Below are 27,732 nucleotides of genomic sequence, written 5' to 3' on the forward strand. Positions count from 1 at the left end.
AGCCAGCCCCACAGTATCCACACCCTGGCCAGCCACACGCGAGCTCCACAGTATCCACACCCTGGCCAGCCACACGCAAGCTCCACAGTATCCACACCCTGGCCAGACACACAGTGAGCCCCACGGTAACCACACCCCGCCAGACACACGCGAGCTCCACAGTATCCACACCCTGGCCAGCCACACGCAAGCTCCACAGTATCCACACCCTGGCCAGGGCACAGCCAGCCCCACAGTATCCACACCCTGGCCAGACACACAGTGAGCCCCACGGTAACCACACCCCGCCAGACACATGGCGAACCCCACAGTATCCACACCACAGGATTTAATCAATCCTCAACACACACCTAGAGAAACATCTCGCTGTACCCTATATATACAAATATTACTTGTCCATTCAAAATAAACTTAAAAATAAAAAAATGCTGCCAGGAAGAAGTCAGAAACCACAGACAAAATACTCCACGAGTCCTCACGTGAAATTCTAAGAGGCAAAACTACAGTGTCCGGAAGCACATCTGTGGCTGGCCTGGGCCAGGGAGAAAAGAGGGGGACTGATGAGCTGCAAAAGGAAGCACAGGGGAAACCCGGGGCAGGCGACAAACGACCGGTCCTGCCTGTGGGGGTGGATACCCAGGTGTGTGCTTTACCAAAACGGATCAAACTGTACACTTAAAATTGGTGAATCTTAGTGTGTGTAGTTATATCACAATACAGCTGACAAAACAAAATACTCAACAAACTAGAAAAAAATGACAGAAGGAAGTGTATGTAAAAAAGATGACACTGACAGCTGCTTACTGAGATACACGTTAGTCCGTAGTATGACGGATCAAGAAAGGAACCAGAAACAGATGATTCTGTCAAGAAAAAGTGTCTACATGATGCAGATACGATAAAGATTTTTTAAATCGTACAAGACAAAGAAAAGCTTTAGAGCAATAAATTTGTAAGTTATGCAAAAAATTGTTTTAGAAAAAACGTAAATTATCAAAATAGTCTCAATAAATGAAAACCTTGAATTAGCCAACAACGTTTGAAGGAAATTAACAGAGAAAAAAGTGTTTTCCTGTGGGGGCAGCTGAGGGGTGGAGTTTGGTGGAGGTGAAGGAGCTGATCATCCTTCCTCAAAGGGCTTCAGAGAAAACAGAGGAGTGACGATGATGAGAGGGAGGAAATAACGTATGACGCCAGCCGTGACTCACACCACAGGCGGGAACAACCGAAACAGGAGAAGGCACACAGGGACCTCACTGCACAGCCATGGCTAAGATCCACGGGGGAACCCCCTCATCAAGTAAAGTCCCCGCAGACGTGAGTTCTCAAGCAGCCGCCGGCCAAAGTCCACACGCCTGACAACTCACTGTGGGCCGTGACTCACTCACGCGACGGGGAGAATTCGAAACGGCGCGGGCCTTACGTGGGGAAGCCTGATGATGCTAGTGACACCCCTACTCGTTCGTCCCCTGGGCCGGGGGCCCGGCTCACAGAAAACCGTCCCAAAGGCACACGATGGAGACGTGGAAGGACACCTGCACGTGGCGGCGAGCTGGGTGCCACCGAGACAGGCTCGGGAGCCTTTCGGGGAGCTGAAGTTTGCCTGCGGCCCCCGTACGTGCTGGACGCTCACAGGGTTCTGCTGCCACAGCGCAGGTGCATTAAGTCACGAAAGTGCACACCCTGCTGGCCTCTGCCCACGGTCACCGTGGGTGCCCGAGCACCATGCTCTTCGCCTGCAGGGCCGGGTCGGTGCGTGCACGGACAGTGGGGCCTGTGGAGGTGTCCCTCGGACTCCCAGCGGTGCAGACACTGCAAGCAAGACAACTTCAGTCTCAGAGCTCTCCCCTGCCCCACTGGGTCACACCCAGGTCACCCTGCTTCTCTGGGGCATCGAAGACAATGAGAAAACTTGGTTTTTACCGCCAAACGTGACATCCAGCCAACGGACCAAGTTCTTTCAAGTCTTAAAGCCTTACTACTTTAGACGGCCACCAAGGCCACCGCCGCTGTGCATGGAAGCAAGGTCACACCAAGAGCTGAGTCCTGGAAGGAAAACGACATGAAGCACGCACGTGAGAACCAGGCACCATGGAAACACTGTGGGGGTTGGGGGTAGGGGCGCCGAGTGGGGGAAGCACAGTGGGGGGAGTGGGGGCGCCGAGGCAGGGAAGCACAGTGGGGGGCGCTGAAGAGGGAAGCACAGTGTGGGGGGGGGGCACCATGGCGGGGAAGCACCGCGGTGGGGTAGGGTGGGCGCCATGGCAGAAAGCACCGAGGAGAGTATGTGGGTCCCATGCAGGAACCTCACTGCGCTGCGCGAGTGGCTTTGTAGGACCCGAAGGGGACGCAGCACGTGAGCTGCAAAAGAGGTGACTGACCCAGCCAGAGGCGCGCAGAGACCCTGTGGGTGGAGCCGGGCGCACTTGGCGAGGGTGAGTTCTCTACACAACAGAGGCTGTACTGAAAAGGATGAAGGTGTCCCAGCAGACGGAATGCCAGCAAAGAGACTTCCCAGTGAAGGAACTCTCAAAGATACCCCACAACTTCAAGAGCACCAAGGATAAAACGCGGAAGCTGAGCAAGGCGTGTAAAGTCGAGTGAGTCTGCTGGGTCACGGAGCAGGGGCTCACTCCACACAGGACAAGGAGATGGCACTGCTGTAACTACTTTTGGCAAGTTTTTACTGAGAGATAAAACAATTCTTAATGTTTCTGGTGTTTTAAATTACAGCATACTAGGTAAACATTAGTTCTTTCACTACATGTTTGCAACCAACTGTAAGCAAGTTTCTAATATTTCAACAAAAATGATTATAGAAGGATCCTAATTTTTCCTGGAAGATGGTTTTCCATGGCTGTGACTTGACTTATCTGGTCCTTTCATGGCCCCACACTGCCGTGCAAGACAGGGACACCTCTACAAATACGGACTGACTTAGCAAAAACAAATACCCAAGTGTAAAAGAGTACACTAATTTTTCTCTAAGAAATGCAAGAACTATGTATGTTCATACTCATACACATATTTGTACGTAGTTGCTCATATTAAAAGCTAAAATAACAATAAGAGGGTAAACCAAAGCTATGGAAACTATTACCTCGGTGGAGAAACAGCACAGACAGGGACAGAACCTGGACTTATCTAAATGTCTGGTTTGTTAGTGCTCACTTTGTAACCATGGAGGTTTTTACATATTTACAAAACAACTTTTAAAAATACTTTAAGAAGACAATCCCTAATAGAAAAAGGGGGGGACACTTCCCAATGTGTTCTTTCAGACCCGTATTGCCCTAAAACCAATATCAGACAAAGGACTCACAAGAAAACTACCAAGCAGTGTCTTCTCTGTGAATCCAGTTGCAAAAATTATTGGAATCCAGCAACATATAAAAAAGATAAGACACAGCAATCATGTGGAATTTATGCCAGGAATGCAAGGTTGGTTTAACGTCCAAAAACCAACTCATTCAATAGACTGCATTAATAGGTTAAAAAACAAAAACTGGCCAGGCGCAGTGGCTCACGCCTGTAATCCCAGCACTTTAGGAGGCCGAGGCGGGTGGATCACTTGAAGTCACGGGTTCAAGACCAGCCTGGCCAATGTGGTGAAACCCCATCTCTACTAAAAATATAAAAATTAGCCGGGCATGGTGGCGCATGCCTGTAGTCCCAGCTACTTGGCAGGCTGCGGCAGGAGAATCACTTGAACCCGGAAGGTGGAGGTTGCAGTGAGCCAAGATCGCGCCACTGCACTCCAGCCTGGGTGACAGAGCAAGACTTTGTCTCAAAACAAACAAGCAAACGCAAAAAAACCAGAAACCTGCCCACTCCTGTGGACCCCCTTCACAGCTGCAGAGCTGGAGAGGGCTGGGGAGCAGGGGTCATGCCCTGAGGGGCTCACATGTACCGTGCACCAAGGCTCTGGGGCTCTGACCTGGAGGAGTGGGAGCACCAGCTGCCCAGTGACTCCACCTGGAGGGTAGGAGGCTGGAGACGAGGACACAGGTCCCTGGAAACACAATCGCCCACCAGGGGTCCAGACACACATCCCTGGTGTAGGCATTGCCTTGGTAACGCACAGACACTAAACCGAGCGTGCTCGATCTCCGGGCGTCCATGCGGTCAGCCTGGAAAGCGTGCAGCTGAGAAGGAAAGCAGGTGGCGAATGACGCACGCAGCGCCGCAGCACTCAGGGTGAGTCGAGAAATGGGCCCATGGGGCCACTGCTGGGGGACAGGGGTCCACGGCCGCCCAGCCTGGGACGGCGGCTCCTTGGGCAGAAAGGGACACAGCCAGGAGGGTGCGAACGGCCTCCGAGAGCCATAAGAGCCGGTGCCACTGGCCCTGGAGGGGAGAGGAGGGGAGAGGAGAGGAGGGTGGCACATGGCGGGCCTGTGCTCTTCACGGCCTCAGGATGAGAATGGAATTCCTACTCGCGTTTCAGATGCTTAAGAATTCACACGGCAGCAACCAGACAGCAAACCTCAGACCACAACTATAACCTCAGAGGAAACCTGGGCCACTCCCGCACATGTGTGACACGCACCGACCTCGGCTGCTCAGCCTCATTCATCCTCGTGTGACGTGCACCCGCCTCGGCCGCTCCGCCTCATTCATGCTCGTGTGACACACAGCGACCTCGGCCGCTCCACCTCATTCATGCTCGTGTGACGTGCACCGACCTCGGCCGCTCCACCTCATTCACGCTCGTGTGACACACACCGACCTCGGCCGCTCCGCCTCATTCATGCTCATGTGACACACACCGACCTCGGCCGCTCCACTTCATTCATGCTCGTGTAACACGCACCGACCTCGGCCGCTCCACCTCATTCATGCTCGTGTGACACACACCGACCTCGGCCGCTCCACCTCATTCATGCTCGTGTGACACACACCGACCTCGGCCGCTCCGCCTCATTCATGCTCATGTGACACACACCGACCTCGGCCGCTCCACTTCATTCATGCTCGTGTGACACGCACCGACCTCGGCCGCTCCACCTCATTCATGCTCGTGTGACACGCACCGACCTCGGCCGCTCCGACTCATTCATGCTCGTGTGACGTGCACCGACCTCGGCCGCTCCGCCTCATTCATGCTCGTGTGACATGCACCGACCTCGGCCGCTCCACCTCATTCATCCTCGTGTGACACGCACCGACCTCGGCCGCTCCGCCTCATTCATGCTCGTGTGACACACACCGACCTCGGCCGCTCCACCTCATTCATGCTCGTGTGACATGCACCGACCTCGGCCGCTCCACCTCATTCATGCTCGTGTGACGTGCACCGACCTCGGCCGCTCCGCCTCATTCATGCTCGTGTGACGTGCACCGACCTCGGCCGCTTGGCCTCATTCATGCTCGTGTGACGTGCACCGACCTCGGCCGCTCCAACTCATTCATGCTCGTGTGACACACACCGACCTCGGCCGCTCCGCCTCATTCATGCTCGTGTGACACGCACCGACCTCGGCCGCTCCGCCTCATTCATGCTCGTGTGACACGCACCGACCTCGGCCGCTCCGCCTCATTCATGCTCGTGTGACACGCACCGACCTCGGCCGCTCCGCCTCATTCATGCTCGTGTGACACGCACCGACCTCGGCCGCTCCGCCTCATTCATGCTCGTGTGACACGCACCGACCTCGGCCGCTCCGCCTCATTCATGCTCGTGTGACACGCACCGACCTCGGCCGCTCCGCCTCATTCATGCTCGTGTGACACGCACCGACCTCGGCCGCTCCGCCTCATTCATGCTCGTGTGACACGCACCGACCTCGGCCGCTCGGCCTCATTCATGCTCGTGTGACACGCACCGACCTCGGCCGCTCCGCCTCATTCATGCTCGTGTGACACGCACCGACCTCGGCCGCTCCGCCTCATTCATGCTCGTGTGACACACACCGACCTCGGCCGCTCCGCCTCATTCATGCTCGTGTGACACGCACCGACCTCGGCCGCTCCGCCTCATTCATGCTCGTGGGACATGCACCTGCCTCGGCCGCTCGGCCTCACCCTCACATGCCCGCAGTACCACCTCGGCTGCTCCACGTCACACGCGTGACACGCACCTTGGCCACCAGACCCATGTCATCCATGGTGGCCCTCTCGTGGGGGAACTGGGCGAAAGTGCTCTCGATCTTGCTGATGACGGCATCCACGTTGACGGAGTCCTGCGGGCGTCCTCTGGGGAAGTAGAAGGTCGGAATGCTTTGGCTTGTGGCCGGGGGCAGAGGCTCTTCTTTCCGCGTCTGAACCTGAAGAGTCGACAGACAGCGCTCAGTTAGAACCTGGGAGCATCGAACACCTTCTCCACCCAGACAACACAAGGGGCCTCTCTAGGGCTGACGGTGCTGAGGCCACCTGACCCCAGCCGGGAGAGGACAAGCTGCAATCCCTGTGGGGGACCACACTCGTACTCCACTGCAGGGCCACCTCCACCCAGGAAGCCACACAGTGCTGCCACGGACCCCACTCTAGGTGGCTGCTGTGTGCCACTGAGCCCCCACCACACCGAGCAGGGTCCTGGGGATAAGGGCAGGTACGTGCCCCAGATGCCTGAGAGCCCAGCCGGGACCCGCTCCCGATTCCCAGCGGCCACACCACTGACCCCACCACACCTGGCAGGGCCCCAGGGAAAAGCGCAGCCGCGCACCCCAGACGCCTGAGAGCTCAGATGTGGAGAGGCACAGGCGTCGTCCACAGGCAGCCCTGTCCCTGCAGCCCGGGCGACTCACATTCTGAGAGGCAGAGGCAGGGCAGGTAGCCACACAGCCAGGCGAAGGGGTCGACCACCAGGTACTGCTGCGGACACGCCTCAGCCCCTCACCCAGTGCACAGCCCACACCCACGGGCTCTTGGCCCCGCTCAGCACTAGCACTCCCCTCACCCAGTATATCCACAGGCCCCAGAACACTCAAGAGTCTCCTGCTTGTATCTCTACACAACCTGCGAGGTGGACATTTGATCTCATCCCGTGATGCTAAAACACCGCCTGAAATGGTTAACGGCATCAGCAACCGTATTGCGTCCTCCTCCATCAACTGCCCAAGGGACGGTGCTGTGTCCTCCTCCACCATCAACTGCTGAAGGGACGGGGCTGCGTCCTCCTCCATCAGCTGCATCCTCCTCCTCCTCCAAATACGCAGGGGACGATGCTGTATCCTTCTCCTCCATCAACTACCAGGGGATGGGGCTGTGTCCTCCTGCATCAACTACCCAGGGAACGAGGCTGCATCCTCCCCCATCAACTACTCAGGGGATGGGGCTGTGTCCTTCTCCATCAACTACCCAGGGAGCAGGGCTGTGTCCTTCTCCATCAACTACCCAGGGAGCAGGGCTGTGTCCTTCTCCATCAACTACCCAGGGGATGGGGCTGCATCCTTCTCCATCAACTAACCAGGGAACGAGGCTGCGTCCTCCCCCATCAACTACCCAGGGGACGGGGCTGTGTCCTCCCCCATCAACTACCCAGGGGACGGGGCTGTGTCCTCCCCCATCAACTACCCAGGGAGCAGGGCTGTGTCCTTCTCCATCAACTACCCAGGGAGCAGGGCTGTGTCCTTCTCCTCCATCAACTACCCAGGGCACGGGCTGTGTCCTTCTCCATCAACTACCCAGGGGACGGGGCTGTGTCCTTCTCCATCAACTACCCAGGGGACGGGGCTGTGTCCTCCCCCATCAACTACCCAGGGAGCAGGGCTGTGTCCTTCTCCATCAACTACCCAGGGAGCAGGGCTGTGTCCTTCTCCTCCATCAGCTACCCAGGGGACGGGCTGCGTCCTCCTCCATCAACTACCCAGGGGATGGGCTGTGTCCTTCTCCATCAACTACCCAGGGAGCAGGGCTGTGTCCTTCTCCTCCATCAACTACCCAGGGGACGGGGCTGCATCCTTCTCCATCAACTAACCAGAGAACGAGGCTGCGTCCTCCCCCATCAACTACTCAGGGGACGGGGCTGTGTCCTCCTCGACCAACTGCCATGGAGGAGGGTCCGGGGAGGAAGTCCCCATACCAATGGACCACAGCTCAGGGCCTTTGCACCCACAATCCTGACTGCCTCGATGAATCCAGGACTGGGTCCGAGCTCCAGTGTCCTCACAGAGAAAACAGTCCACCCTGCTGTCCCTACAGGACCCTCACCCCGGGTCACAAGGGTCCCACAGACAGCGCCCCAACTGTCCCCACCCTGCTGTCCCTACAGGACCCTCACCCCGGGTCACAAGGGTCCCACAGACAGCGCCCCAACTGTCCCCACCCTGCTGTCCCTACAGGACCCTCACCCCGGGTCACAAGGGTCCCACAGACGGCGCCCCAACTGTCCCCACCCTGCTGTCCCTACAGGACCCTCACCCCAGGTCACAAGGGTCCCACAGACAGCGCCCCAACTGTCCCCACCCTGCTGTCCCTACAGGACCCTCAGCTAAGGTGAGACTCAGTTGTTTTTCTCTGATCCCTATCTAGGAGGAACAGAGGCTGCCTCCGTGACCTGGGGCAGAGCAGGCTCCCCGCAGTAGGTGCCAACTGAGTGTTCCTTCAGCACAGCTTTACCCGAAGGGCACACCCCTTCCCTGTGATTCAGAACATGACCTCTGTGTCCTGGGGCAGGAGATCCCGAGCTGCTCGCAGGAGCCGGACAAGGGGGAGTTCTCCCCTGAGAACTGACGGCTACAGCCGACTCTCCTGCAGGTTTGCAAACCAAACTCACGTCACCAGGATGATGCGAAAACTCTCAAACCGGCCAGGCGCAGTGGCTCATGCCTGCAATCCTGGCGCTTTGGGAGGCGAGGGGGGCAGGCTGCCTGAGCTGAGGAGTTCGAGACCAGCCTGGTCAACATGGCAAAAGTTAATCTCTACTATTAAAAAAAAAAAATCGAAAAAATTAGCTGAGTGTGGTGGCACATGCCTGTAATCCCAGCTACTCAGGAGGCTGAGGCAGGAGACTCGCTTCAACCCAGGAGGCGGAGGCTGCAGTGAGCCGACATAGCACGGTCTGTCTCCAAAAAAAAAAACCCCTCCAGCCAATAATGCAAAGTTATTCCCATGCGGGCAGCACCTGGAAGCAACAAGTTCTTGAGGAAACCCAGGACTCAAGAAACCTCCCAAACTTCCAAGAAAAAATGAGCAGTTCACAGTTAAAAATCACCAAAATGCTCACAGAAACAAAGCACCATGAATGACAGTCGGCAGAAACGGCCCACAGGGGCTTCCCACTCTGACACTGTCGGGATAGAAAACAAGTGCGCCTCGTGCATTTTAAGAAATGAAAGAGAAGGTTGAAACTACGAGCAAAAAAACAAGTGAATTCTAGAGGTTTAAAATGCATGAACAGAACACACACTGGGAGGGGTTACAGAGCAGACGTGCAATTTCAGGGAGATGTGCCGAAGTGGGAGAAAGAAATTAACAGAGCGTTTACCCCGCAGCCCTAAGACCTGGAGAGATGCCGAGGCCTGAGGACCCCCATGAACCCCAGCAAAAGAGGAAAAGAAAGCCACTCCTTCACACACAGCAATGAGACTGGACCAAATACAACCAACCAACCAAAACGAGGGGTGACTGGCCAGGTGTGGTGGCTCACGCACCTGTCATCCCAGCATTTTGGGAGGCTGAGGTGGGAGGATCGCTTGAGGTCAGGAGTTCAAGACCAGCCTGGCCAACATGGGGAAACGCAGTCTCTACCAAAATACAAAAATTAGCTGGGTGTGGTGGCGGGCGCCTGTAATCCCAGCTACTCGAGAGGCTGAGGAAAGAGAATGGCGTGAACCCAGAAGACAGAGGTTGCAGTGGACTGAGATGGCACCACTGCGCTCCAGCCTGGGCGACACAGTTAGACTGTCTCAAAACAAAACGATAAAAAAAATTAACCAGGCATGGTGGCGGGCGCCTGTAATCCCAGCTACTTGAGAGGCTGAGGCAGGAGAATTGCTTAAACCCGGGAGGCGGAGGGTGCAGTGAGCTGAGATCGCACCACTGCATTCCAGCCTGGGTGACAGAGTGAGACTCTGTCTCAAAAAAAAAAAAAAAAAAAAAAGAGTGAGATGAACACTTGGACATTTTTAGCCCCAAGTTTACAGAGACCATGCACCCCATTAACGGACACTCTATGGGGCAAAAGCTGAGGAAACGCAGCAGGGAGAAGCCAAAAGCTCCCAAAGGGAAGGTTGGAATTGAAAGAAGGGATGAAAAGCAGGTCAGTGGTAATGAGTAGGAAAATCCTGGCAGCTGACCACATAAATCAGTGATAACAATGTATGTTCAATTTAAAAAACATAAATCAGTGATAATAACGTATGTTCAATTAAAAAAAAAATCAATACAACAGCAGCCTGTCAGTGACATGGTGACTGGATGAGTGTGAGACGGTTTGTGAGTTGGAGGAAAAGATACTGATTAACATTGGGCTTTGAAAAATTTAGTTGATGTTCCTTTTTTTTTTTTTTTTTTTTTAAGAGACGGGGGTCTCGCTATGTTGCCCCGGCTGGTCTTGAACTCCTGGCCTCCAGCGATTCTCCTGCCTCAGCCTCCCAAGGCACTGGGATCACAGGTGTAAGGCCCTGAGCCTGGCCAGCCATTGACATTTGTAGGATAAACAGTGAGCTAGCAGAAAGTGTGTACTCCAAACGACAGAAAAGGTGACCAAGCTGAAAGAACTGGAGACAGAGATGCAGGATGAGACACAGTCCATCACACGAATGAGCCGGCAACATCGACCTCAATGTACCGAGTGTTCCAGTTCCCAAAGGTCTGACTGCGGAAAGAAAACAGCATTCACATATACGGGAGACACAGAGGACAGAAAGACACAGGAGATATACGTGACTTAAAGACCCAGAGACTACACTTTTTTTTTTTTTTTTTTGAGATGGAAAAAGACAGAGCAGGCAGACCATAAAGAAAGCTGGTGTCACTGTATTAACATCGATGAAATGACATAAGGTGATGGACAGACCTGGAGACAGACAGGCCACCAAGGAACGCCGAAGAGGTCAGTCACGGGAGGACAGGATGACGCTAACTTTATCGATGCCTGACAACGCAGCCTCGGCACTGATCAAGTAAACACCACTGGACACAAACTCAGCCCGCCAGGAAAGGTGGAGAACACCCACCTCCGGCACGGACACGGGGTAGGCCAGGACCACCCACCCTGGGCACCCACACGGGGAAGGCCGGGACCACCCACCCTGGGCACCCACACGGGGAAGGCCGGGACCACCCACCCTGGGCACCCACACGGGGAAGGCCGGGACCACCCACCCTGGGCACCCACACGGGGAAGGCCGGGACCACCCACCCTGGGCACCCACACGGGGAAGGCCGGGACCACCCACCCTGGGCACCGACACGGGGAAGGCCGGGACCACCCACCCTGGGCACCGACACGGGGAAGGCCGGGACCACCCACCCTGGGCACTGACGAGGGGAAGGCTGGGACCACCCACCTGGGCACCGACAGGAGGAAGGCCGGGACCACCCACCTGGGCACCGACAGGAGGAAGGCCAGGACCACCCACCCTGGGCACCGATGGGGGGAAGCTGGGCCCACCCACCCTGGGCACTAATAGACGAGCGACAGAACAACAAACAACACAACCACTCCATGCGGGCACGGGAGATTTACAAGTTTAATCTCACGGACAGAAATAGACTCAGCCTCAGCACAGCTGCAGAGCACACATTCTTTTCAACACACACAGCTCACTTGGGAACTGGCCACCTCTCCGGCCAAGCAGCAGGTCTCAGGGGATTCTGAAGGAATCACAGGGACTGCTGCCCTGCCCCGAATGTAGCCGGTGAGGCCAGGCATCAACAGTAAACACAGAAGGAGCAAAAACAGCTGCGTGTGTGTGGAAGAATTCTAAAGCCAGCCGCCTGTTCATTAAAAAGTTCAGACAAACCAGAGGGGCCTATGGCAGCCAGCTCATCCACTTTAAATCCTCCTCAGTACGTGGACTTTAAAAAGTACTTCGTAAAGCGCCCATCACCCAAAGCACAGTGATAAAGGCGACACCCTGCCTCCCGACAAGCTATTTCTGTTGAGGGCACTGAGAAGGCAGCTCCCTGACTCATCACAATTCCAGAAGTCACAGATATGTGTGTCGCCCTTCCAGAGTACACCCAGTTTTGCAAAACATGTCCGTATACGACCAAAAGCAAAGGCTGAGCCTAACACCGAGGCTGCCTAGAAGTGCGTGCGCTTGATGGGTGCAGGTGAGTACCCCGAGAACACAGGCCACGTGCACCGTGACACATCATCTCGCGACACCAGCCTCGGGCAGACCCCCACATGTGCAGAGGGTGCACACAGCAGGCAGGGCGCGGTGACCAGCAGAAATGACCCTCGCCCCAACTGCAGCAGGAGCGGACACCACGATCAAAGCCACAGAGAAGGTGCCGCAGCAGCACGGGGCCGGCGGAAGGCACACTCAGTACAGGCTGCAACGCACAGCCGTGTCCCCAGGAGCCCTCACTCTGCAACAGCCTCTACTCTGCAGCGGGAGGCGGAAGCATGGGAGGCTGTGGTATGGGATCAGGGAGGGGGGGGTTCGGCCAAGACCCACACTCATGGATTCCAGCTGAGCCCCTCGCCCACCCAAATGACAGCCACGCCTGGAAGGCAGGGCCTGCTGCAAGCTCTGAGCATTCTTCTCGGCCCAGCACTCGACTCCCAGGGACCCTCCGCGAGGGCTGGTAGAAGGCTGCCAGCTACACCTGCAAACCGCACGCTGGACGGCTAAACCCAGGAGTCAAAAAGGTCGGTGTTTACACAGAGGAGCCGAACATGGAGATCAGAGGCCCCGCGTGTGGGTTTAAAAATCCCCTCTCTAGCAAAGAGGGAGAACTGGTGTGGAGGGGTCAACACGGAAACGCAGCAGGTCCAGGTGTCTGAGGTGGCCAGAGCTCACGTGGGCTAACATTCACCCAGAGACACGACTGCAGCCGGGCAGTGGGGCCACGACAGATGCTGAGAGACGTCGGCTGGGCCCTGGACCCACGGCTGGCGCCTGCACCCACGACTGCAGCGAGGTGTGAGTCTCCACAGAGCTCGGAAGGCTGGGCTGAGGGATGTGGGGATCATTCTGTCCACCAGCCAAGGGGTGACGATGGATGCTGGGCAACACAGCGAGGGGAGGATCCGGCACCCTCCCTGCGTCCACAAGCCCCTGGCGGATGCTCCTGACCTTGGTCTTCTGTGTGGACGTTCCCACGTGGGCACAGCTGTCCTGGGCTGGGAACAAGGTCTGAGCTGTCCTGCTGTTGCCTGGGGACAGAAGGCCTGAGGATCCCTGCGCAGGAGGCGCAGGCAGTGGCTCCAGCAGGAAGAGCTCGGCCAAGCAGCTGCACGGCCCCACTCCAGGTACATGCTGGGTCCTACAGTGAGAGCACGTGCCGTGTAACATGCCATCGTCACACGGGAGCCTCCCCGGACCCACGGCGAGAGTACGTGTAACACGCTACTGTCACACAGGAGCCTCCCAGGACCCACGGCGTGAACACATGCTGTTCTGTTCCCAAGGCCGGCGCAGCTGAACCCCACCCCCCACCCCGAGTTTGGTTTGTCAAGGATGCCGGTGGCTGGGAAGTGGGCAGTGGCAGGGAGGAGGAGGAGCTTGGGTTCACCCCCTGGGCAGGCAGCACCTGCCAGGGGGTTAGTGGGAACAGAAGCCCAGGTGGGACGTCGCACAGTCAGAAGACCAACCTCAGGAGCACCCGCCAGGGGCTCGTGGGTGCGGCCAACGTCAGTCGCGGAAGGCTGTGCCCATCAGAGGACCCCTGAAAACAGGACCGTGCTGCCTGGTCTGGAGCATCCGAGGGCAGAGGAGAGGCACCCCGACACGTCCAGTGGCTCCCACACAGGTGCTCCCTGACAACCCTCCTGAGGGTGTGTCCAAGTGGGGTGGACCCAACAGACAGAGCCCATGCTCATGCATGGAGTGAAAGCAGCCAGAAAAAGTCCCCTTCTCCCCCAACGCCACCCCACAAATGCCCCAAAATACCCCTGTGATTCCTCCACCAACCCTCAGACAACACGCATTTCACACATCTGTCCTCCCTAAAAACGTGGAAACCCATTTTCTGTAAAATGAAGCAAACTTCTGTAAACGGAATTCGTGATTTCCCAGAAACTGACTTTTTAAAAATAAACAGTCCTGTTAAAACAATGCAGACTTTGGTGAATGGGCTCTGCCTCCCGGAGGTGCACACACAGGTGCATCGTCACCACAGCCTCCGACGGAAGAGCCAGGGCCCCGCTGCAGGGCTTCCTCATCCAGCCACGTGCGAGCTAATCACCTAATGGGCTGCAACCAGCGAGCACGCACCTCCCAGCACCTCCCACCGTCTAGAGCAAATCCCGCACGAGGCTGATCTCACTCTTACGGTCTGCAGGTTAAGAGGATTTTGAAGAAACCAGCCTCGCCTTTACCCACTTACAGGCAAAATGTCAAAACCTGGAAGACAGAGGTCAAAAACCCCGAAGGAGTGCAAAAGTTGTGATCTGAGAGAAGTTGTTTCAATTAAAATAACAACAGAAAGAAGTGGGTCTTCCTCCCCCTTCAAGCAGGATGCCTTGGTTCAGCTTGATGTTTAGGCCATTAGTTCCAGACTCCTGGCATTGAGTTTGAAAAGGACGTCTGATGTGCCACGTGGGTGTGAGGCGCCCGCCAGCCACGCACACCCTGCCTGGATGAGATTCGGCCGCAGCCAAGCCCTAAATTCTCAAATTATACCGGGATTGTCACAGGAACACGCTTACACGTTTAAATCACGTGGTACTCGTAAAACTAACTCATACAATATACACGGGGTACAGACACAAATTTTACTTCCCTGAGCACTTATGAGAACATAGATTAAATTTCAAAGCCAGCTGGGGCGGAGGCTCACGCCTGTACTCCCAGCACTTTGGGAGGCCCAGGTGGGCGATCGCCGGAGGTCAGGAGTTCAAGACCAGCCTGGTCAACATGGTGAAACCCCGTCTCTACTAAAAATGCAAAAATTAGCTGGGCGTGGTGGTGCACGCCTGTAATCCCAGCTACTCGGGAGGCTGAGGCAGGAGAATCACTTGAACCCAGGAGGTGGAGGTTGCAGTGAGCCAAGATAGCGCCGCTGCACTCCAGCCTGGGCAACGGAGAGACTCCGTCTCAAATAAATAAATATAAATGAAAATAAATAAATTTCAAAGCCAGTGAGTTACTGAATAAAACCACGCTGCATAAATAGTCCGGTATGTGAGTGATATCTCAACCGACTCTTAAACAGGTTAGCCAATGGGAAGGAATGCTGGGTATTGCAATAACGCCGGGAAAGTTTCACCCACCCAACGCCTTTACGAAGGGTGAAGGAGTTTCCCGATGTTTATTACCAGCAATGCAAGGTATTATTTAAATTAAAAATCTGTCTGCAGCGAACCCTCCCAGGCGCTGACGGCTCTCACCCCCCTTGGTTGATCACAGCAAGGCGCGCACTCACAGCCAAAACTCCCGGGAAAGGAGCGGGTGCTCTTTTCAAAGCCCGGTTTTCCTAACAAGCTTGGCACCGCTTCCCACAGAGCAGCACCCGGTTTTCGGCGGCCTGCGGCCCGAGCGGGTCCCCTGCGCCCACAACTGGCCCCGAAAATCTGGCGTTTGGGCCCCGCCACGCGACAACGGGTGCACGGCCGGCAGCGGCGAGCGGAGGCCCGCGCGGGGCCGGGAGGGTAGGACTCGCCGGGCCGGGAGGCCTCGCCCGGTGTCGGGCAGCCGCGGGGCGCGCGGGGCTGACCTGCTGGAAGGCCTTCAGCCGCTTCTTGAACCGAGAGGGCAGCACGAAGTCGCAGCCGCGGGCCAGCGAGGCCAGCTCCTGGCGCAGGTCGGGGTCCTGGCGCAGCGAGCGCTCGCGGAGCCGCATGCCGTCGGCGCGCAGGGCTCTCGCGGGCCAGGCCGGGCGCCGCGGTCTCGGGGCAGGGCCGGGCCGGGGCCAGTGGGGCGCTGCAGGCGTGGCCCGGGCTCAGCGCGCTCCACGCGTCGCCCGCCAGGCGCTCTGGGGCCGGGGCCCGCGCCGCGCGCATTCCTCAGGCTGAGGAGGGCGCATGGCGCCGGGGGTGGGGGCGGCCGCCCCTCCCGACCCGCGACTGTGCAGACCCGGCTGCTCCCGGCGCTGCTCTCCTCTCCTCCGCTCCCCGCACTGCCCTCCGCTCCCTCCGGTCCTCTTCTCTCCTCTCCCCGTTCGCTCCGGGCTGGGCCGTCCGGCCGGGCAAGGGCGCTTTCTGCACCGCTGCGGCCGTCACGTGGCTCGCCCTGGAGCGCGCATCAACAGGTCCCCGAGAGGAGAGCCTGGGCGGAGCGCGCATCAACAGGTCCCCAAGAGGAGAGCCTGGGGACGGCTTCGGGGACCCAGGCGAAGGCGCTCCCCGCGAGAAGTGAGGTCCCCCCGCACGACAACACCAGAGCTGGCTGCAGGCTCGGTGCCGGCTCCGGCTCGCCCCTCCAGAGCCCAGGGCACGCCAGGGGCAGCTGCGCCTCCACAAACACACGCACCGCAGCCCCGGCATCCCGGCATCCGGGCATCAAAGCGCGCCGGCATCTCCGCCCCTCCCCAAACTTCAGGAGTTTCTAGAATACAGCTAAGCTGCAGTGGGCATCCAGGATCTCGTCTTCTCTGCCACTGCTCACTGTGATAACTGTGCTTGTTTGCAATCGTATTTAGAACAAGAAAAGAGGGGCGGCGGAAAAGGGGGACGGGCAACTTTAAATGAGGATGAGCTGACATTCCGGGGGCCTGCACCTTCATCCCACCGGGAAAGAGACGGGTTACCTTCGGGCTGAGGGACAGAAACTGGTCACATCCCTGCCAGGCTGGACGCTGTCAGCAGAAAGCCTCCCGGGTCCCCGATCAGGAAGGTCCTGCGTGACCGCCTGTGTCTGTTACAGTCAATGAACCTCCTTGGACCGGTCACTATCACCCCGAGTCAACAGCGTGCACTGGGCTCTCCCGCTGCCGCACGCTCTGTTGAGTCTGGAAAAACGCAAGATGACACGGATCTACCACTGTGCGGTCACGCAGAGGAGATTCCCTGCCCTGAAAAACGTCTGTGTGGCACCGACGCACCCCTCGCTCCCTCCTAACCCCAGTAACCCCCGATCTGTTTCCTGTCTCCATCGTTTTCCTTTTTCCGAGTGTCCTAGACTTGGAACCAGCAGTCTGCAGCCATCTCAGACTGACCCTTTCTTCTCCTGCAACCTTCCACACTGCCCCCAGTGCCCCTTCCAGCTCTTCTTAGGGGTTCGCCCCCTCCACTCCCTTCTCTTCTCCAGCCATCCCCGGATCCCTCCATCGTTCTCACTTCCTCACTGTCCTTCAGGATTCAGAAGTCAGCCTCTGACCCCCTCTAAGTCTCCAAACGGAAGCTTAAAGACAGCACCAGAGGGAATGTGCTCAAACCACCAGGAGACGATTTAAACAAGTGCACCCAGTCACCCACGATGCGGCGCGCAAACTCACAGGGCAGAGGTGCCGTCCAGTCACCCACATGTAATCCCAGCACTTTGGGAGGCCAAGGTGGGCAGATCATGAGGTCAGGAGTTTGAGACCAGCCTGGCCAACATGGTGAAACCCTGTCTCTACTAAAAATACAAAATTAGCTGGGCGTCGTGGCAGGCGCCTGTAATCCCAGCTACTTCGGAGGCTGAGGCAGGAGAATTGCTTCAACTCGGGAGGCAGAGGTTGCAGTGAGCCGAGATCGCACCATTGCACTCCACCCTGGGGAACAAGAGTGAGACTTCGTCTCAAAAAGAAAGAAAAAAAAAAGGGAAAAAAAAAAGACTTTTGGAACACAGCCTCAAAATCCTGAAGTGCACACATACACAGAGATTTAAAGACTCTGACCTGGAGCCCTCAAACCACCTCTGGATGCAGCCCCACTGCCTCCCTGGAGCCCCTACGTCCTGTCCCGATGCAGAACCCGCACCGCCCGCCCCCAGTGCAGCCACAGGGCTGTCTACACGGGATGGGGGAGGGACAGGGCCGTCCACACTCGACGGGGCCCCCATGGGGCTGTCTATCCACTACTGTGTACAGGGACGGGGCCGTCATAGCATTGTTTTTGCACCACAGGGTAGCACGGAATCTGCGAGGCCTGTTTTCAGCCTGTTTCCCCCAAATTCCTACTCTGATGAGACGACATTGCCGTCTGGGCCGATGAAGCCCCTCACGGCACCCAAATCTCCACTGTTCTTCTCCCGTCCGGGCACAATTGTACCATCAACCTCTAAAGCTCCTAAAATGCCCAGAAGACCTTTACGCAAAATTTTCATAAAAATCTCTTCACTTTTCATTCTCACTAAACATACTTTTGTTCAGACGGCTTATTTTAGGATAAAAATGTGCCTTCGATGAGCAAACATAATGGCTTTTCTGAAATCCTAGATTTGAAAGGCTTACGAAGGCGACCCATCCTTTGTGAGAAAATGTTTTTCTGAACATCCAAAGCTAAAAGCATAGCTAGTAACAGGCAAACCCATGAGACATGAAGATGGCCCAGAATGCTGTCCTCACGCTGCAGGCGCCATCTGCAGAGCATGGCTTCCTCCCTGTTTCAAAGGCCCTGAGAGGACAGGCTCCAGCGGATTCAAAACCCGTCCACCTCATCTCAGGAAACGGCACGGTTCTCTCTGTCAACAGAAGGGGAGGGAGGGATGAGGCTCTTTACAGTTTCCATGGTTGCAGATTCTCGGAGGTTCCAAGAAGGGTCCTGGACACCTTCCTTCCTCCTCACAACGAGACTCTCATCGGTGCCCACTACGAAAACGTGAATAGGTTGTTGTTACGAAGGCAGTGAGAACTGAACGCAGACAGGCATACACCTGATACAAAAGCTCACGGCTCCCGCACGAAACCTTCAGAAACCCTGAGCTCCTGCCCTGAGGGTTCTGGGTGCTTTTCTGTCTTACAACATGTTTGCTAAGAGCTTCTAATGACACGTTAAGATAAGCACACCTGTGTGTATATGCACCTATGTATGTGTGTATGCACCTGTGTATGGACCTGTGTGTGTGTATGCACCTATGTGTGCGTGTCTGTATGCGTGTGTATGCAACTGTGTATGCACCTGTGTGTATGCACCAATGTATGTTTGTGTGTATGCACCTGTGTGTGTGCACCTGTGTGTATGCACCTGTGTGTGTGTGCACCTGTGTGTGTGTGCACCTGTGTATGTGTGTGTATGCACCTGTGTGTATGCACCTGTGTGTGTGTGCACCTGTGTATGTGTGTGTATGCACCTGTGTGTGTGATGCACACGCACACACGTGTTTACCTCCAAATACCCCGTTCTAATGTTCTAGAATGCTGGCACCCGGTCTGATAAAAGTCACAGGTTAGGTGGATACCGGAACTACTGAGTAGCTTCCAGAAATTGAGAATAACTAAAGAAATGGATAGAAATTTAATCAAGGAGGTGCAAGACGTGTACCCGGGGAAGTACACAACGTTGCTGAACAAAACCTAAATGAACGGAAAGTCCTTTGTTTGTGGATTGGAAAATACCGTTAAGGTATCAATTACCCTAAATGGATCCACAGATTCAAAGCAATCCCAATCAAAATGCCAACAGGCTTTTCTTGCTGGAAAGCAATTTTTAAAGAACAGGCTTGGACTCACAGTATCTGCTTTCAAAATCTGCTAGAAAGTTACACCAATCTGGAAAGTGCCATGAAGGTGAGGGGATGCACATACAGCAATGGGATGGAAATATTAATAAACCAGACGAACGTACTCAACTGACTTTCAACAACACAATTCCATGGGGGAGAAAAGACTCTTCAATATATAATGCTGGGGTCATCCAGATACCTCACCTCATACCACGCAGAAAAAGTGACCTGAACTGGATCACAGGCTGAAACGCAATCCTAAAACCACAAAGCTTTCTCTAGATAAATAGGAGAAAATCTTTGACACCTTGAGCTATGCAAACATTTTGTAATAAGACAAAAAAAATGAGTCATAAAAGAAAAAAGTTGAAAAACTAAACACTTTTTGCTCTTTCAAAGACCATGAAGAAAACAAAAAGCAAGCCAGAATCGAGAGAAATACGCGCACACATCGTCTTACCAAGGACTTGCCTACAGTTGTACATAAAGAGCTCTCGCAACTCAGTGAAAACATAACCCAATTGAAAAAGCAAACACACGATCTGAACAGATGTTTCACAGTGGAAACCACATGAATGGATAATAAGCACGTGAAAATCGCTCAGCGCCACCAGGCCGCAGGGAAATGCGATCAAAACCATGCAGTACTGGCCGGGTGTGGTTGCCCTCACCTGTAATCCCAGCACTCTGGGAGGCCGAGGCGGGTGGATCACCTGAGGTCAGGAGTTCAAAACCAGCCTGACCAACATAGTGAAACCCCATGTCTACTAAAAATACAAAATTAGCTGGGCGTGGTGGCGGGCACCTGTAATCCCAGCTACTCGGGAGGCTGAGGCAGGAGAATCGCTTGAACTGCAGGAGGTGGAGGTTATAGTGAGCCGAGATCGCGCACCACGGCACTGCAGCCTGGGTGACAAGAGCGAAATTCCATCTCAAAAAAAAAAAAAAAAAAAAAAGCAGCTCATCCACATGAGGTTCTTACTTCCCCTTATAAGAACTTACTTTAAAGATGCATTTAGGGTAACCCCTAGCAGAAGCACCCTGGCTCGCAGCATCAGCCCATCGATACTGGCATTTTCTTTCTTTCTTTTTTTTGGAGACAGGGTCTCAGTTTGTTGCCCCGGCGGGAGCGCAGTAGCACAAGCATAGCTCACTGCAGCCTCGAACTCCTGGGATCCTCCTCCCTCAGCCTCACAAGCAGCTGGGACTTCAGGCATGAAGCGCTACCCCTGGCTGATTTTACTATTTTGTAGAGATGGGGGAGTCTCACTATGTTGCCCGGGCTGGGCTCAAACTCCTGGCCTCAAGTGATCCTCCCTCCTCGGCCTCCCAAAGTGCTGGGATTGAGCCACTGCACCCTGCCAATGCTCACATTTTCTAATTTGTACCAGTTTCTCTTCCCCAGACGGGAAGGAGCCACTGCAAGCACCCCTTTCAAACACAGAATGCAATCTCTCTGCTCAGTAACGATGAAGGCATAGGGTAACGTAAAACAGCCATGGCAGCGCTGGTTATGTCTGCTTTGGATGCACCACGTCGTTTTCACATGGGCATGCCGTTCCTTTCACCCTTGGCTGGGGAGTTCAGTGGACCTAGCGTGAACCCTCCTGACAGCTCATACTCAATCCTGTATATGTGTGGGTGAGAAAAAGCTGTTTTATTTATGAAAATCTCTTCCTCTGACCCCAGCATCGCCCCTCCCTGGCCAGAGTTTGTAGCGTGGAACTGCATCCTTCACTGTTAACGTGGCCTCGCACATTCTGTATACGGGATGGACAGGAACAAGCTCATCTTTTTTTTTTTTTTTCTGAGATGGAGTCTCGCTCTGTTGCCCAGGCTGGAGTGTGGTGGCGCAATCTCGGCTCACTGCAAGGTCCACCTCCCAGGTTCACGCCATTCTCCTGTCTCAGCGTCCCGAGTAGCTGGGACTACAGGCGCCCGCCACCACACCCGGCTAATTTTTTGTATCTTTAGTAGAGACGGGGTTTCACTGTGTTAGCCAGGATGGTCTCGATCTCCTGACCTTGTGATCTGCCTGCCTCAGCCTCCCAAAGTGCTGGGATGACAGGTGTGAGCCACCGCGCCCGGCCCAAGCTCATCTTTTTTGTCCCAATGAACACACACATCCTTCTAAGTTATTCACTTCTTGAGATTCAGCTGAAGTAAGCCATAGGTTCCAAACACGTAGACGTTTAAGGCAAACTTTTAGTCCCAAACAAGCTCAGTCACTGCTTTTTGAAAACTCTCGGCATCTCCTAAGTGCAGAATCCTGCACCCTGCACACCCCGGCCGCCACGCCACGGTCCACACGCATCCTTCCTTCTGCTTCTCCCATCAGACCACTCCAGTCGCTCAATGTGACCTGAACATCTCATTTTTTTTTTTTTTTTTTTTTTTTTTGAGACAGTCTCTCACTCTGTCACCCAGGCTGGAGTGCAGTGGCACGATTTCGGCTCAGTGCAATCTCCGCCTCCCGGGTTCAAGTGATTCTCCTGCCTCAGCCTCCCAAGTAGCTGGGATTACAGGCGCGTACCACCACACCCAGCTAATTTTTGTATTTTTAGCAGAGACGGGGTTTTACCATGTTGGCCAGGTTGATCTTCAACTCCTGACCTCAGGTGATCCGTCCGCCTCAGCCTCCCAAAGTGCTAGGATTACAGGCATGAGCAACTGAGCCAGGTCTCATTTTCACACTCTGCCCGGCATCCCTCCCGGAATAGCCTCCCTTGGTCCCGCCCCCCATACCCAATAAACTCAGTGCATTTCCCAAGTTCCACCACTCACTTCCTCCTCAAAACTTTCTCCAGGAGAGAAATGACGTCTCCCTGCTTTGAACACCTTTGGAACTTAATTTCCACTTGTTAGAGCTTATTGCCTGATTTACAGACCACATCATCCTCTCACATGCACCCAAATGGCCTTGTTTGCACAGACCTGACCTTCTGTCAATATTCCCAGCCCTAGGAGAATTCATGCAAAGTCACAAAATTCAAGCATCTACCTTAGTGTCTGGCTTTCTGTCATTCAACATGTTTAAGGACAAAATGGCAGGTCATTAGCAATCCCACTGAGAAAGGAAGCCATGGAGGGGAACCATCGTTACTAGCGCACACTTCTTGAGTCCTGGCCCCCCTCTCACGTACAACCTCCTCAGCAAATGAGGGATTTGGGCAAGACTGCCTAAGGTGCTTCAGCTTTTGCAGCTCACCGGTAAAGTGCACTGGGCCAGAGCTCAAGGAATGCGTCCTGGGGCCCTGAGTCCCCTCCTGGATCAGGATCTGGAGGGCCTGAGCCAGACGGTCTCCAAGCTGCCTCCAGCTCTAGTTCACAATTTCATCGACACATACTTTTGGAAAACGTTCTAGATCCATCAGAACACGTCGGACAACCACTGGTAATTTAGAACACAAGGAGCTCACCTCAGCTTGCCACCCACCTCTCACCCAGCAAGTAGAGAGGCTGGTCCATTTTGGCTGGAAAACTGTGGTGCTACATAAATATCACCTCGTGACATGCTTATTAGTGCGGCTGATAGAAGGCTGGTGTTCAGCTGAAAAATTTCAAATGATATAAACAAGTTCCAATGGAACATTCTGAATATTTCAGGCTTCTGTAGTATTCTCAGACACCGGACGCAGCAGCCATACGTGTTTCTATAACATCTGGAAGCAATGTTTTATCGCTTTAAACTGCATCGTATAAAACGACAGAAAGCATTTTTAAAAATACACTGCTGTCGGCGGGCACGGTGGCTCACGCCTGTAATCCCAGCACTTTGGGAGGCCGAGGTGGGCGGATCACGAGGTCAGAAGGTTGAGACCATCCTGGTTAACACAGTGAAACCCCGTCTCCACTAAAAATACAAAAAAATTAGCGGGGCGTGGTGGCAGGCACCTGTAGTCCCAGCTACTCGGGAGGCTGAGGCAGGAGAATGGCGTGAACCCGGGAGGCGGAGCTTGTAGTGAGCCGAGATCGTGCCACTGCACTCCAGTCTCAAAAAAAAAAAAAAAAAAAAAAAAAATACACTGCTGTCTATTTGTAATTACTGGAGATTTACTACCAGATAAAGCAACAATAAAACCGTTAGGCTCATTAACTAAGCCGAGCAGAAGACATTGCTGAGAAGTGGGTAGCAGAAACCAACCTAGAGAACTCGAAACAAACTCTAACAGTGAGACCAACTCAGGACTATAACTGTAAATTAAAAGTAAAATCCGAAGCCCCACAACCCACTGAACAGACCCCCCATTGCTGGCCAAGAGAAACCTTATTTATTTTTTTTTTTTGAGACAGAGTCTCACTCTATCGCCCCGGCTGGAGTGCAGTGGCGAGATGTCGGCTCACTGCAACCTCCGCCTCCCTGGTTCAAGCAGTTCTTGTACCTCAGCTTCCCGAGTAGCTGGGATTACAGGCACCTGCCACCACGCCCAGCTAGTTTTTGTATTTTTAGTAGAAATGGGGTTTCACCATGTTGGCCAGGCTGGTCTTGAACTCGTAACCTCAAGTGATCTGCCCGCTTCGGCCTCCCAAAGTGCTGGGATTACAGGTGTCAGCTACTGGGCCCGGCCCAAAGAGAAACCTTTAAAAACTAAGTTCAGGCTGGCACGGTGGCTCACACCTGTAATCTTATTTTTTTGGGAGGCTGAGGCAGGCGTATCACCTGAGGTCGGGAGTTCGAGACCAGCCTGGCAACATGGAGAAACCCCGTCTCTACTAAAAAAATACAAAATTACCAAGGCGTGGTGGTGGGTGCCTGTAATCTCAACTACTCAGGAGGCTGAGGCAGGAGAATCGCTTGAACCTGGGAAGTGGAGGTTGCAGTGAGCCGAGATCGCACCACTGCACTCCAGCCTGGGCAACAAGAGTGAAAGTCGGTCTCAAACAAAACAAAACAAAAAAACAACAAAAAACAAAAAACAACTAAGTTCCCAGCCATAACTAGATGGGAGTTTGGACACACCTCATTATACCCCTCTTGCTTTGGCAGTTTAAACACAACTGACCAGCAAAAAGGTTAAAATTGACATCGTAAGACTGACGGAACAGATTCTGTGACAAACAAGACCAAGGGCCACCTGAGGTGAGGGTTAAGTCACACACTGCCTACACTTAAAGAATAAACTACAGTTCCAACTGCCAAAGCGTTTTTCTCCAGCAGCTAAATGTCCTTTTAGGTTATTCACTAAAGACAAAGGTCTCTTTGCAGAGACCTCTGCAGAAACTCATTTTTGAGTTTCAAGAATAAAGGATGTTTTTCTTTTTCTCTATTGCTTATCTTGGCCTCAAGCTCACGCAGGCAAAAAGACTCTCTCTCTCTCTCTCTCTCTCTCTATATATATATATATATAATTTTTTTTTTTTTTTGAGACAGGGTCTTCCTCTGTTGCTCAGGCTGGAGTGTAGTGGTGCAATCTTAGCTCACAACAATCTCCGCGTCCCAGCTTCAAGCATTTCTCCTGCCTCAGCCTCCTGAGTAGCTGAGGCTGCAGGTGCACACCACGCCTGGCTAATTTGTGTATTTTTAGCAGAGACGGGGTTTCGCCATGTTGCCCAGGCTGGTCTCGAACTCCTGAACTCAAGTGATCTGCCTCCCTCCAACTCCCAAAGTGCTGGGATCACAGGCGTGAGCCACCATGCCTGACCAATATAAACAATATTAAAACATCTGCAGCTTCCTGTCAGATCCTGATGAACAGACCCCTCTGTTCCACCAGCTGTAACTACAGCTTTGACTGGAAAAAGACTGATTCCAGGCCAGGTGTGGTGGCTCACACCTATCATCCCAGCACTTTGAGAGGCTGAGGCGGGTGGATCACCTGAGGTCAGGAGGTTGAGACCAGTCTAGCCAACATGGTGAAAGCCTGCCTCTACTAAATACACAAAAATTAGCCGGGCGTGGTAGCAGGTGCCTGTAATCCCAGCTACTCGGGAGGCTGAAGCAGGAGAATCGCTTGAACCCGGGAGGCGGAGATTGCAGTGAGCTTAGATTGCACCACTGCTCTCCAGCCTGGGTGACAGAGTGAGAATCTGTCTCAAAAAAAAAAAGACTGATTGCAATCACTTTATCCTGATAACTACTCACCACGGACTGGTTCTGCCCGGTTGACAGAGGCTGCAAAGTTGCCTCACCTTTTGACGTAGGGGGCCTAACCATAATGCATTTAAATGTTAAGTCTCCGTTCCAAAGTGAACTTGGGAGTAGGTAACATGCATGTTTGTTCAATACCCATGGGTCAGGACACGCTTGGTGAATATCCATAGCTATTCCTATAACTTCTTGAATATATACGCTTGGCCAACCCACTCAGCATAAATTCGTCTCATCTTTTTTTCCCTCCAAGTGCTTTAGTTTTTTTTTTTTTTTTGAGACGGAGTCTTGCTCTGGTGCCCAGGCTGGAATGCAGCCTCTGCCTCCTGGGTTCCAGTGATTCTCCTGCCTCAGCCTCCCGGGTAGCTGAGATTACAGGTACATTAGCCAGAGGCTGCGCTTCTCACCTGCAGTGAATAATCACCTTCTATGAAATAAATGGCGTTTCTTCTAATAAATACAGTGGGATTTTGCGAGTCCGAGATGGGAGGATTGCTTGGACCCAGGAATTCCAGAGCACTCTGGGTAACACAGCAAGACCTCATCTCTGCAAAACGAACAAACAAACAAAAATTAGCCTGGTTTGATGGTGCACGCCTGTAATCCCGGCTACTGGGGAGGCTGATGCAGGAAGTCCAGCTGTGTTTGCGCCACTGCACTCCAGTCTAGGAGACAGAGCAAGACCCTGTCTCCAAAAAATTTAAATAAAAAAGGGGCCAGGGGCAGTGACTTGCGTCTGTAATCCCAGCACTTTGGGAGGCCGAGGCGGGCAGATCACTTAATTTCAGGAGTTTAAGACCAGCCTGGCCAACGTGGGGAAACCCAGTCTCTACTAAAAATATCAAATTAGCCGGGCGTGGTGGCACATGCCTGTAAGTCCCAGCTCCTCGGGAGGCTGAGGCAGGAGAATCGCTTGAACCTGGGAGGCAGAGGTTGCAGTGAGCCAAGATCGCGCCATTGCACTCCAGCCTGGGCAACAGAGCAAAACTCCGTCTCACAATAAAATAAAATAAAAAATAAAATAGGAAGAAAGCCTTTCTACGTTTATAAATTGTGTGATTTTTAGGTTAACTACTGTCAATGACAGAATGTTCAGTACGTGGGACTTTCGTGTGTGTGTGTGTGTGTGTGTGTGGCTGGGGGTCGGGGCGGGGAACAGACTCAATATGAAACCGTTTTGGGGTCTGACGCTCTCCCACCAGCCTCCACCGCGCAGCCACACGTCCGCTATGCGACCAGAGCCACCTGCGCAGGTGTTAGCAGAAGGAAGAGTAACTTACTACTCTCGTCCCTGCGGATCTACGGGTGCCTCGAGCGTGGGGCGCGTTCCTGGGGCTGGAGGCGGCGCCCAGGGGCAGCGCAGGGCCCGGCCCGGTGGTTCCCGGGGGGTCGAGGCCGCTGGGCCTGGGGGCGGCGAGCGTGGCTGCAGGCCAGACCCCGGGCAGCTCCCCCTCCCCCGCGGCCGGCTGGTCCCGCCCGGGCGCCTTGATCCGGCGCAGGCAGTCCTGCAGCATCCGCTGCGTGCTGGCCTCGCTGAGCCAGTACAGGAACAGCTCGTCCACCTTCATCTTCAGGACCGGCTGCAGGACCTTGCCGGGCGGCATGGCGGGGGCTGGGCCCGGGGCGCCCCCGGACGCCCGCGCCCCGCCCCACCCCGGGGGCTTCGGTCCGGCCCGGATCGACCTCGGGGATGCGAGCACTGCCAGCTGAGGGGGCGCGGCGCAGGGAACAGGGCCCGCGCGCCTCGGGAACTGCGCGGACCGGCGGGGCGCGGGGACCGAGGAGGGGGCGCGGTCCGGCCCGCGCTGCTCAGGGAAGCTTCAAAACGGGCGCGCCGGCCGCGCTCCCAAACAAGGGCGCCCGCGTTCACGTCACTGCGCCGCGTCATCCGACGATGTCATCACGAGGCGACGCCGCCGCCGGCCACGCGCGCCCCGCGGCCCTCGGAGCCTTTGCAGGAGGCTTTGGTGGGGCCAAGCGGCGGCGGTGAGGACGGGGGAG

The 27,732-nt window shown here is 54.7% G+C and overlaps 1 protein-coding gene across 2 annotated transcripts in view; it reads right to left on the reverse strand.

Annotated features, from left to right (window-relative positions):
• Positions 1–27,335, reverse strand: part of LOC129475538 (serine/threonine-protein phosphatase 2A regulatory subunit B'' subunit beta) — a 51,065-nt gene extending 23,730 nt beyond the window's left edge. For both annotated transcript variants that reach the window (XM_063635485.1, XM_055269565.2), the window contains exons 1-2: positions 27,012–27,335; positions 6,081–6,266 (exon numbers count right to left, since the gene is read on the reverse strand). In XM_063635485.1, coding sequence (XP_063491555.1) covers positions 6,081–6,266; positions 27,012–27,335 — 510 coding nt within the window. The remainder of the gene's footprint in view (positions 1–6,080; positions 6,267–27,011) is intronic.
• Between the last annotated feature and the right edge of the window lie 397 nt (positions 27,336–27,732).

This window comes from Symphalangus syndactylus, chromosome Y, assembly GCF_028878055.3.
Source record: "Symphalangus syndactylus isolate Jambi chromosome Y, NHGRI_mSymSyn1-v2.1_pri, whole genome shotgun sequence".
Classification (NCBI taxonomy): domain Eukaryota; kingdom Metazoa; phylum Chordata; class Mammalia; order Primates; family Hylobatidae; genus Symphalangus; species Symphalangus syndactylus.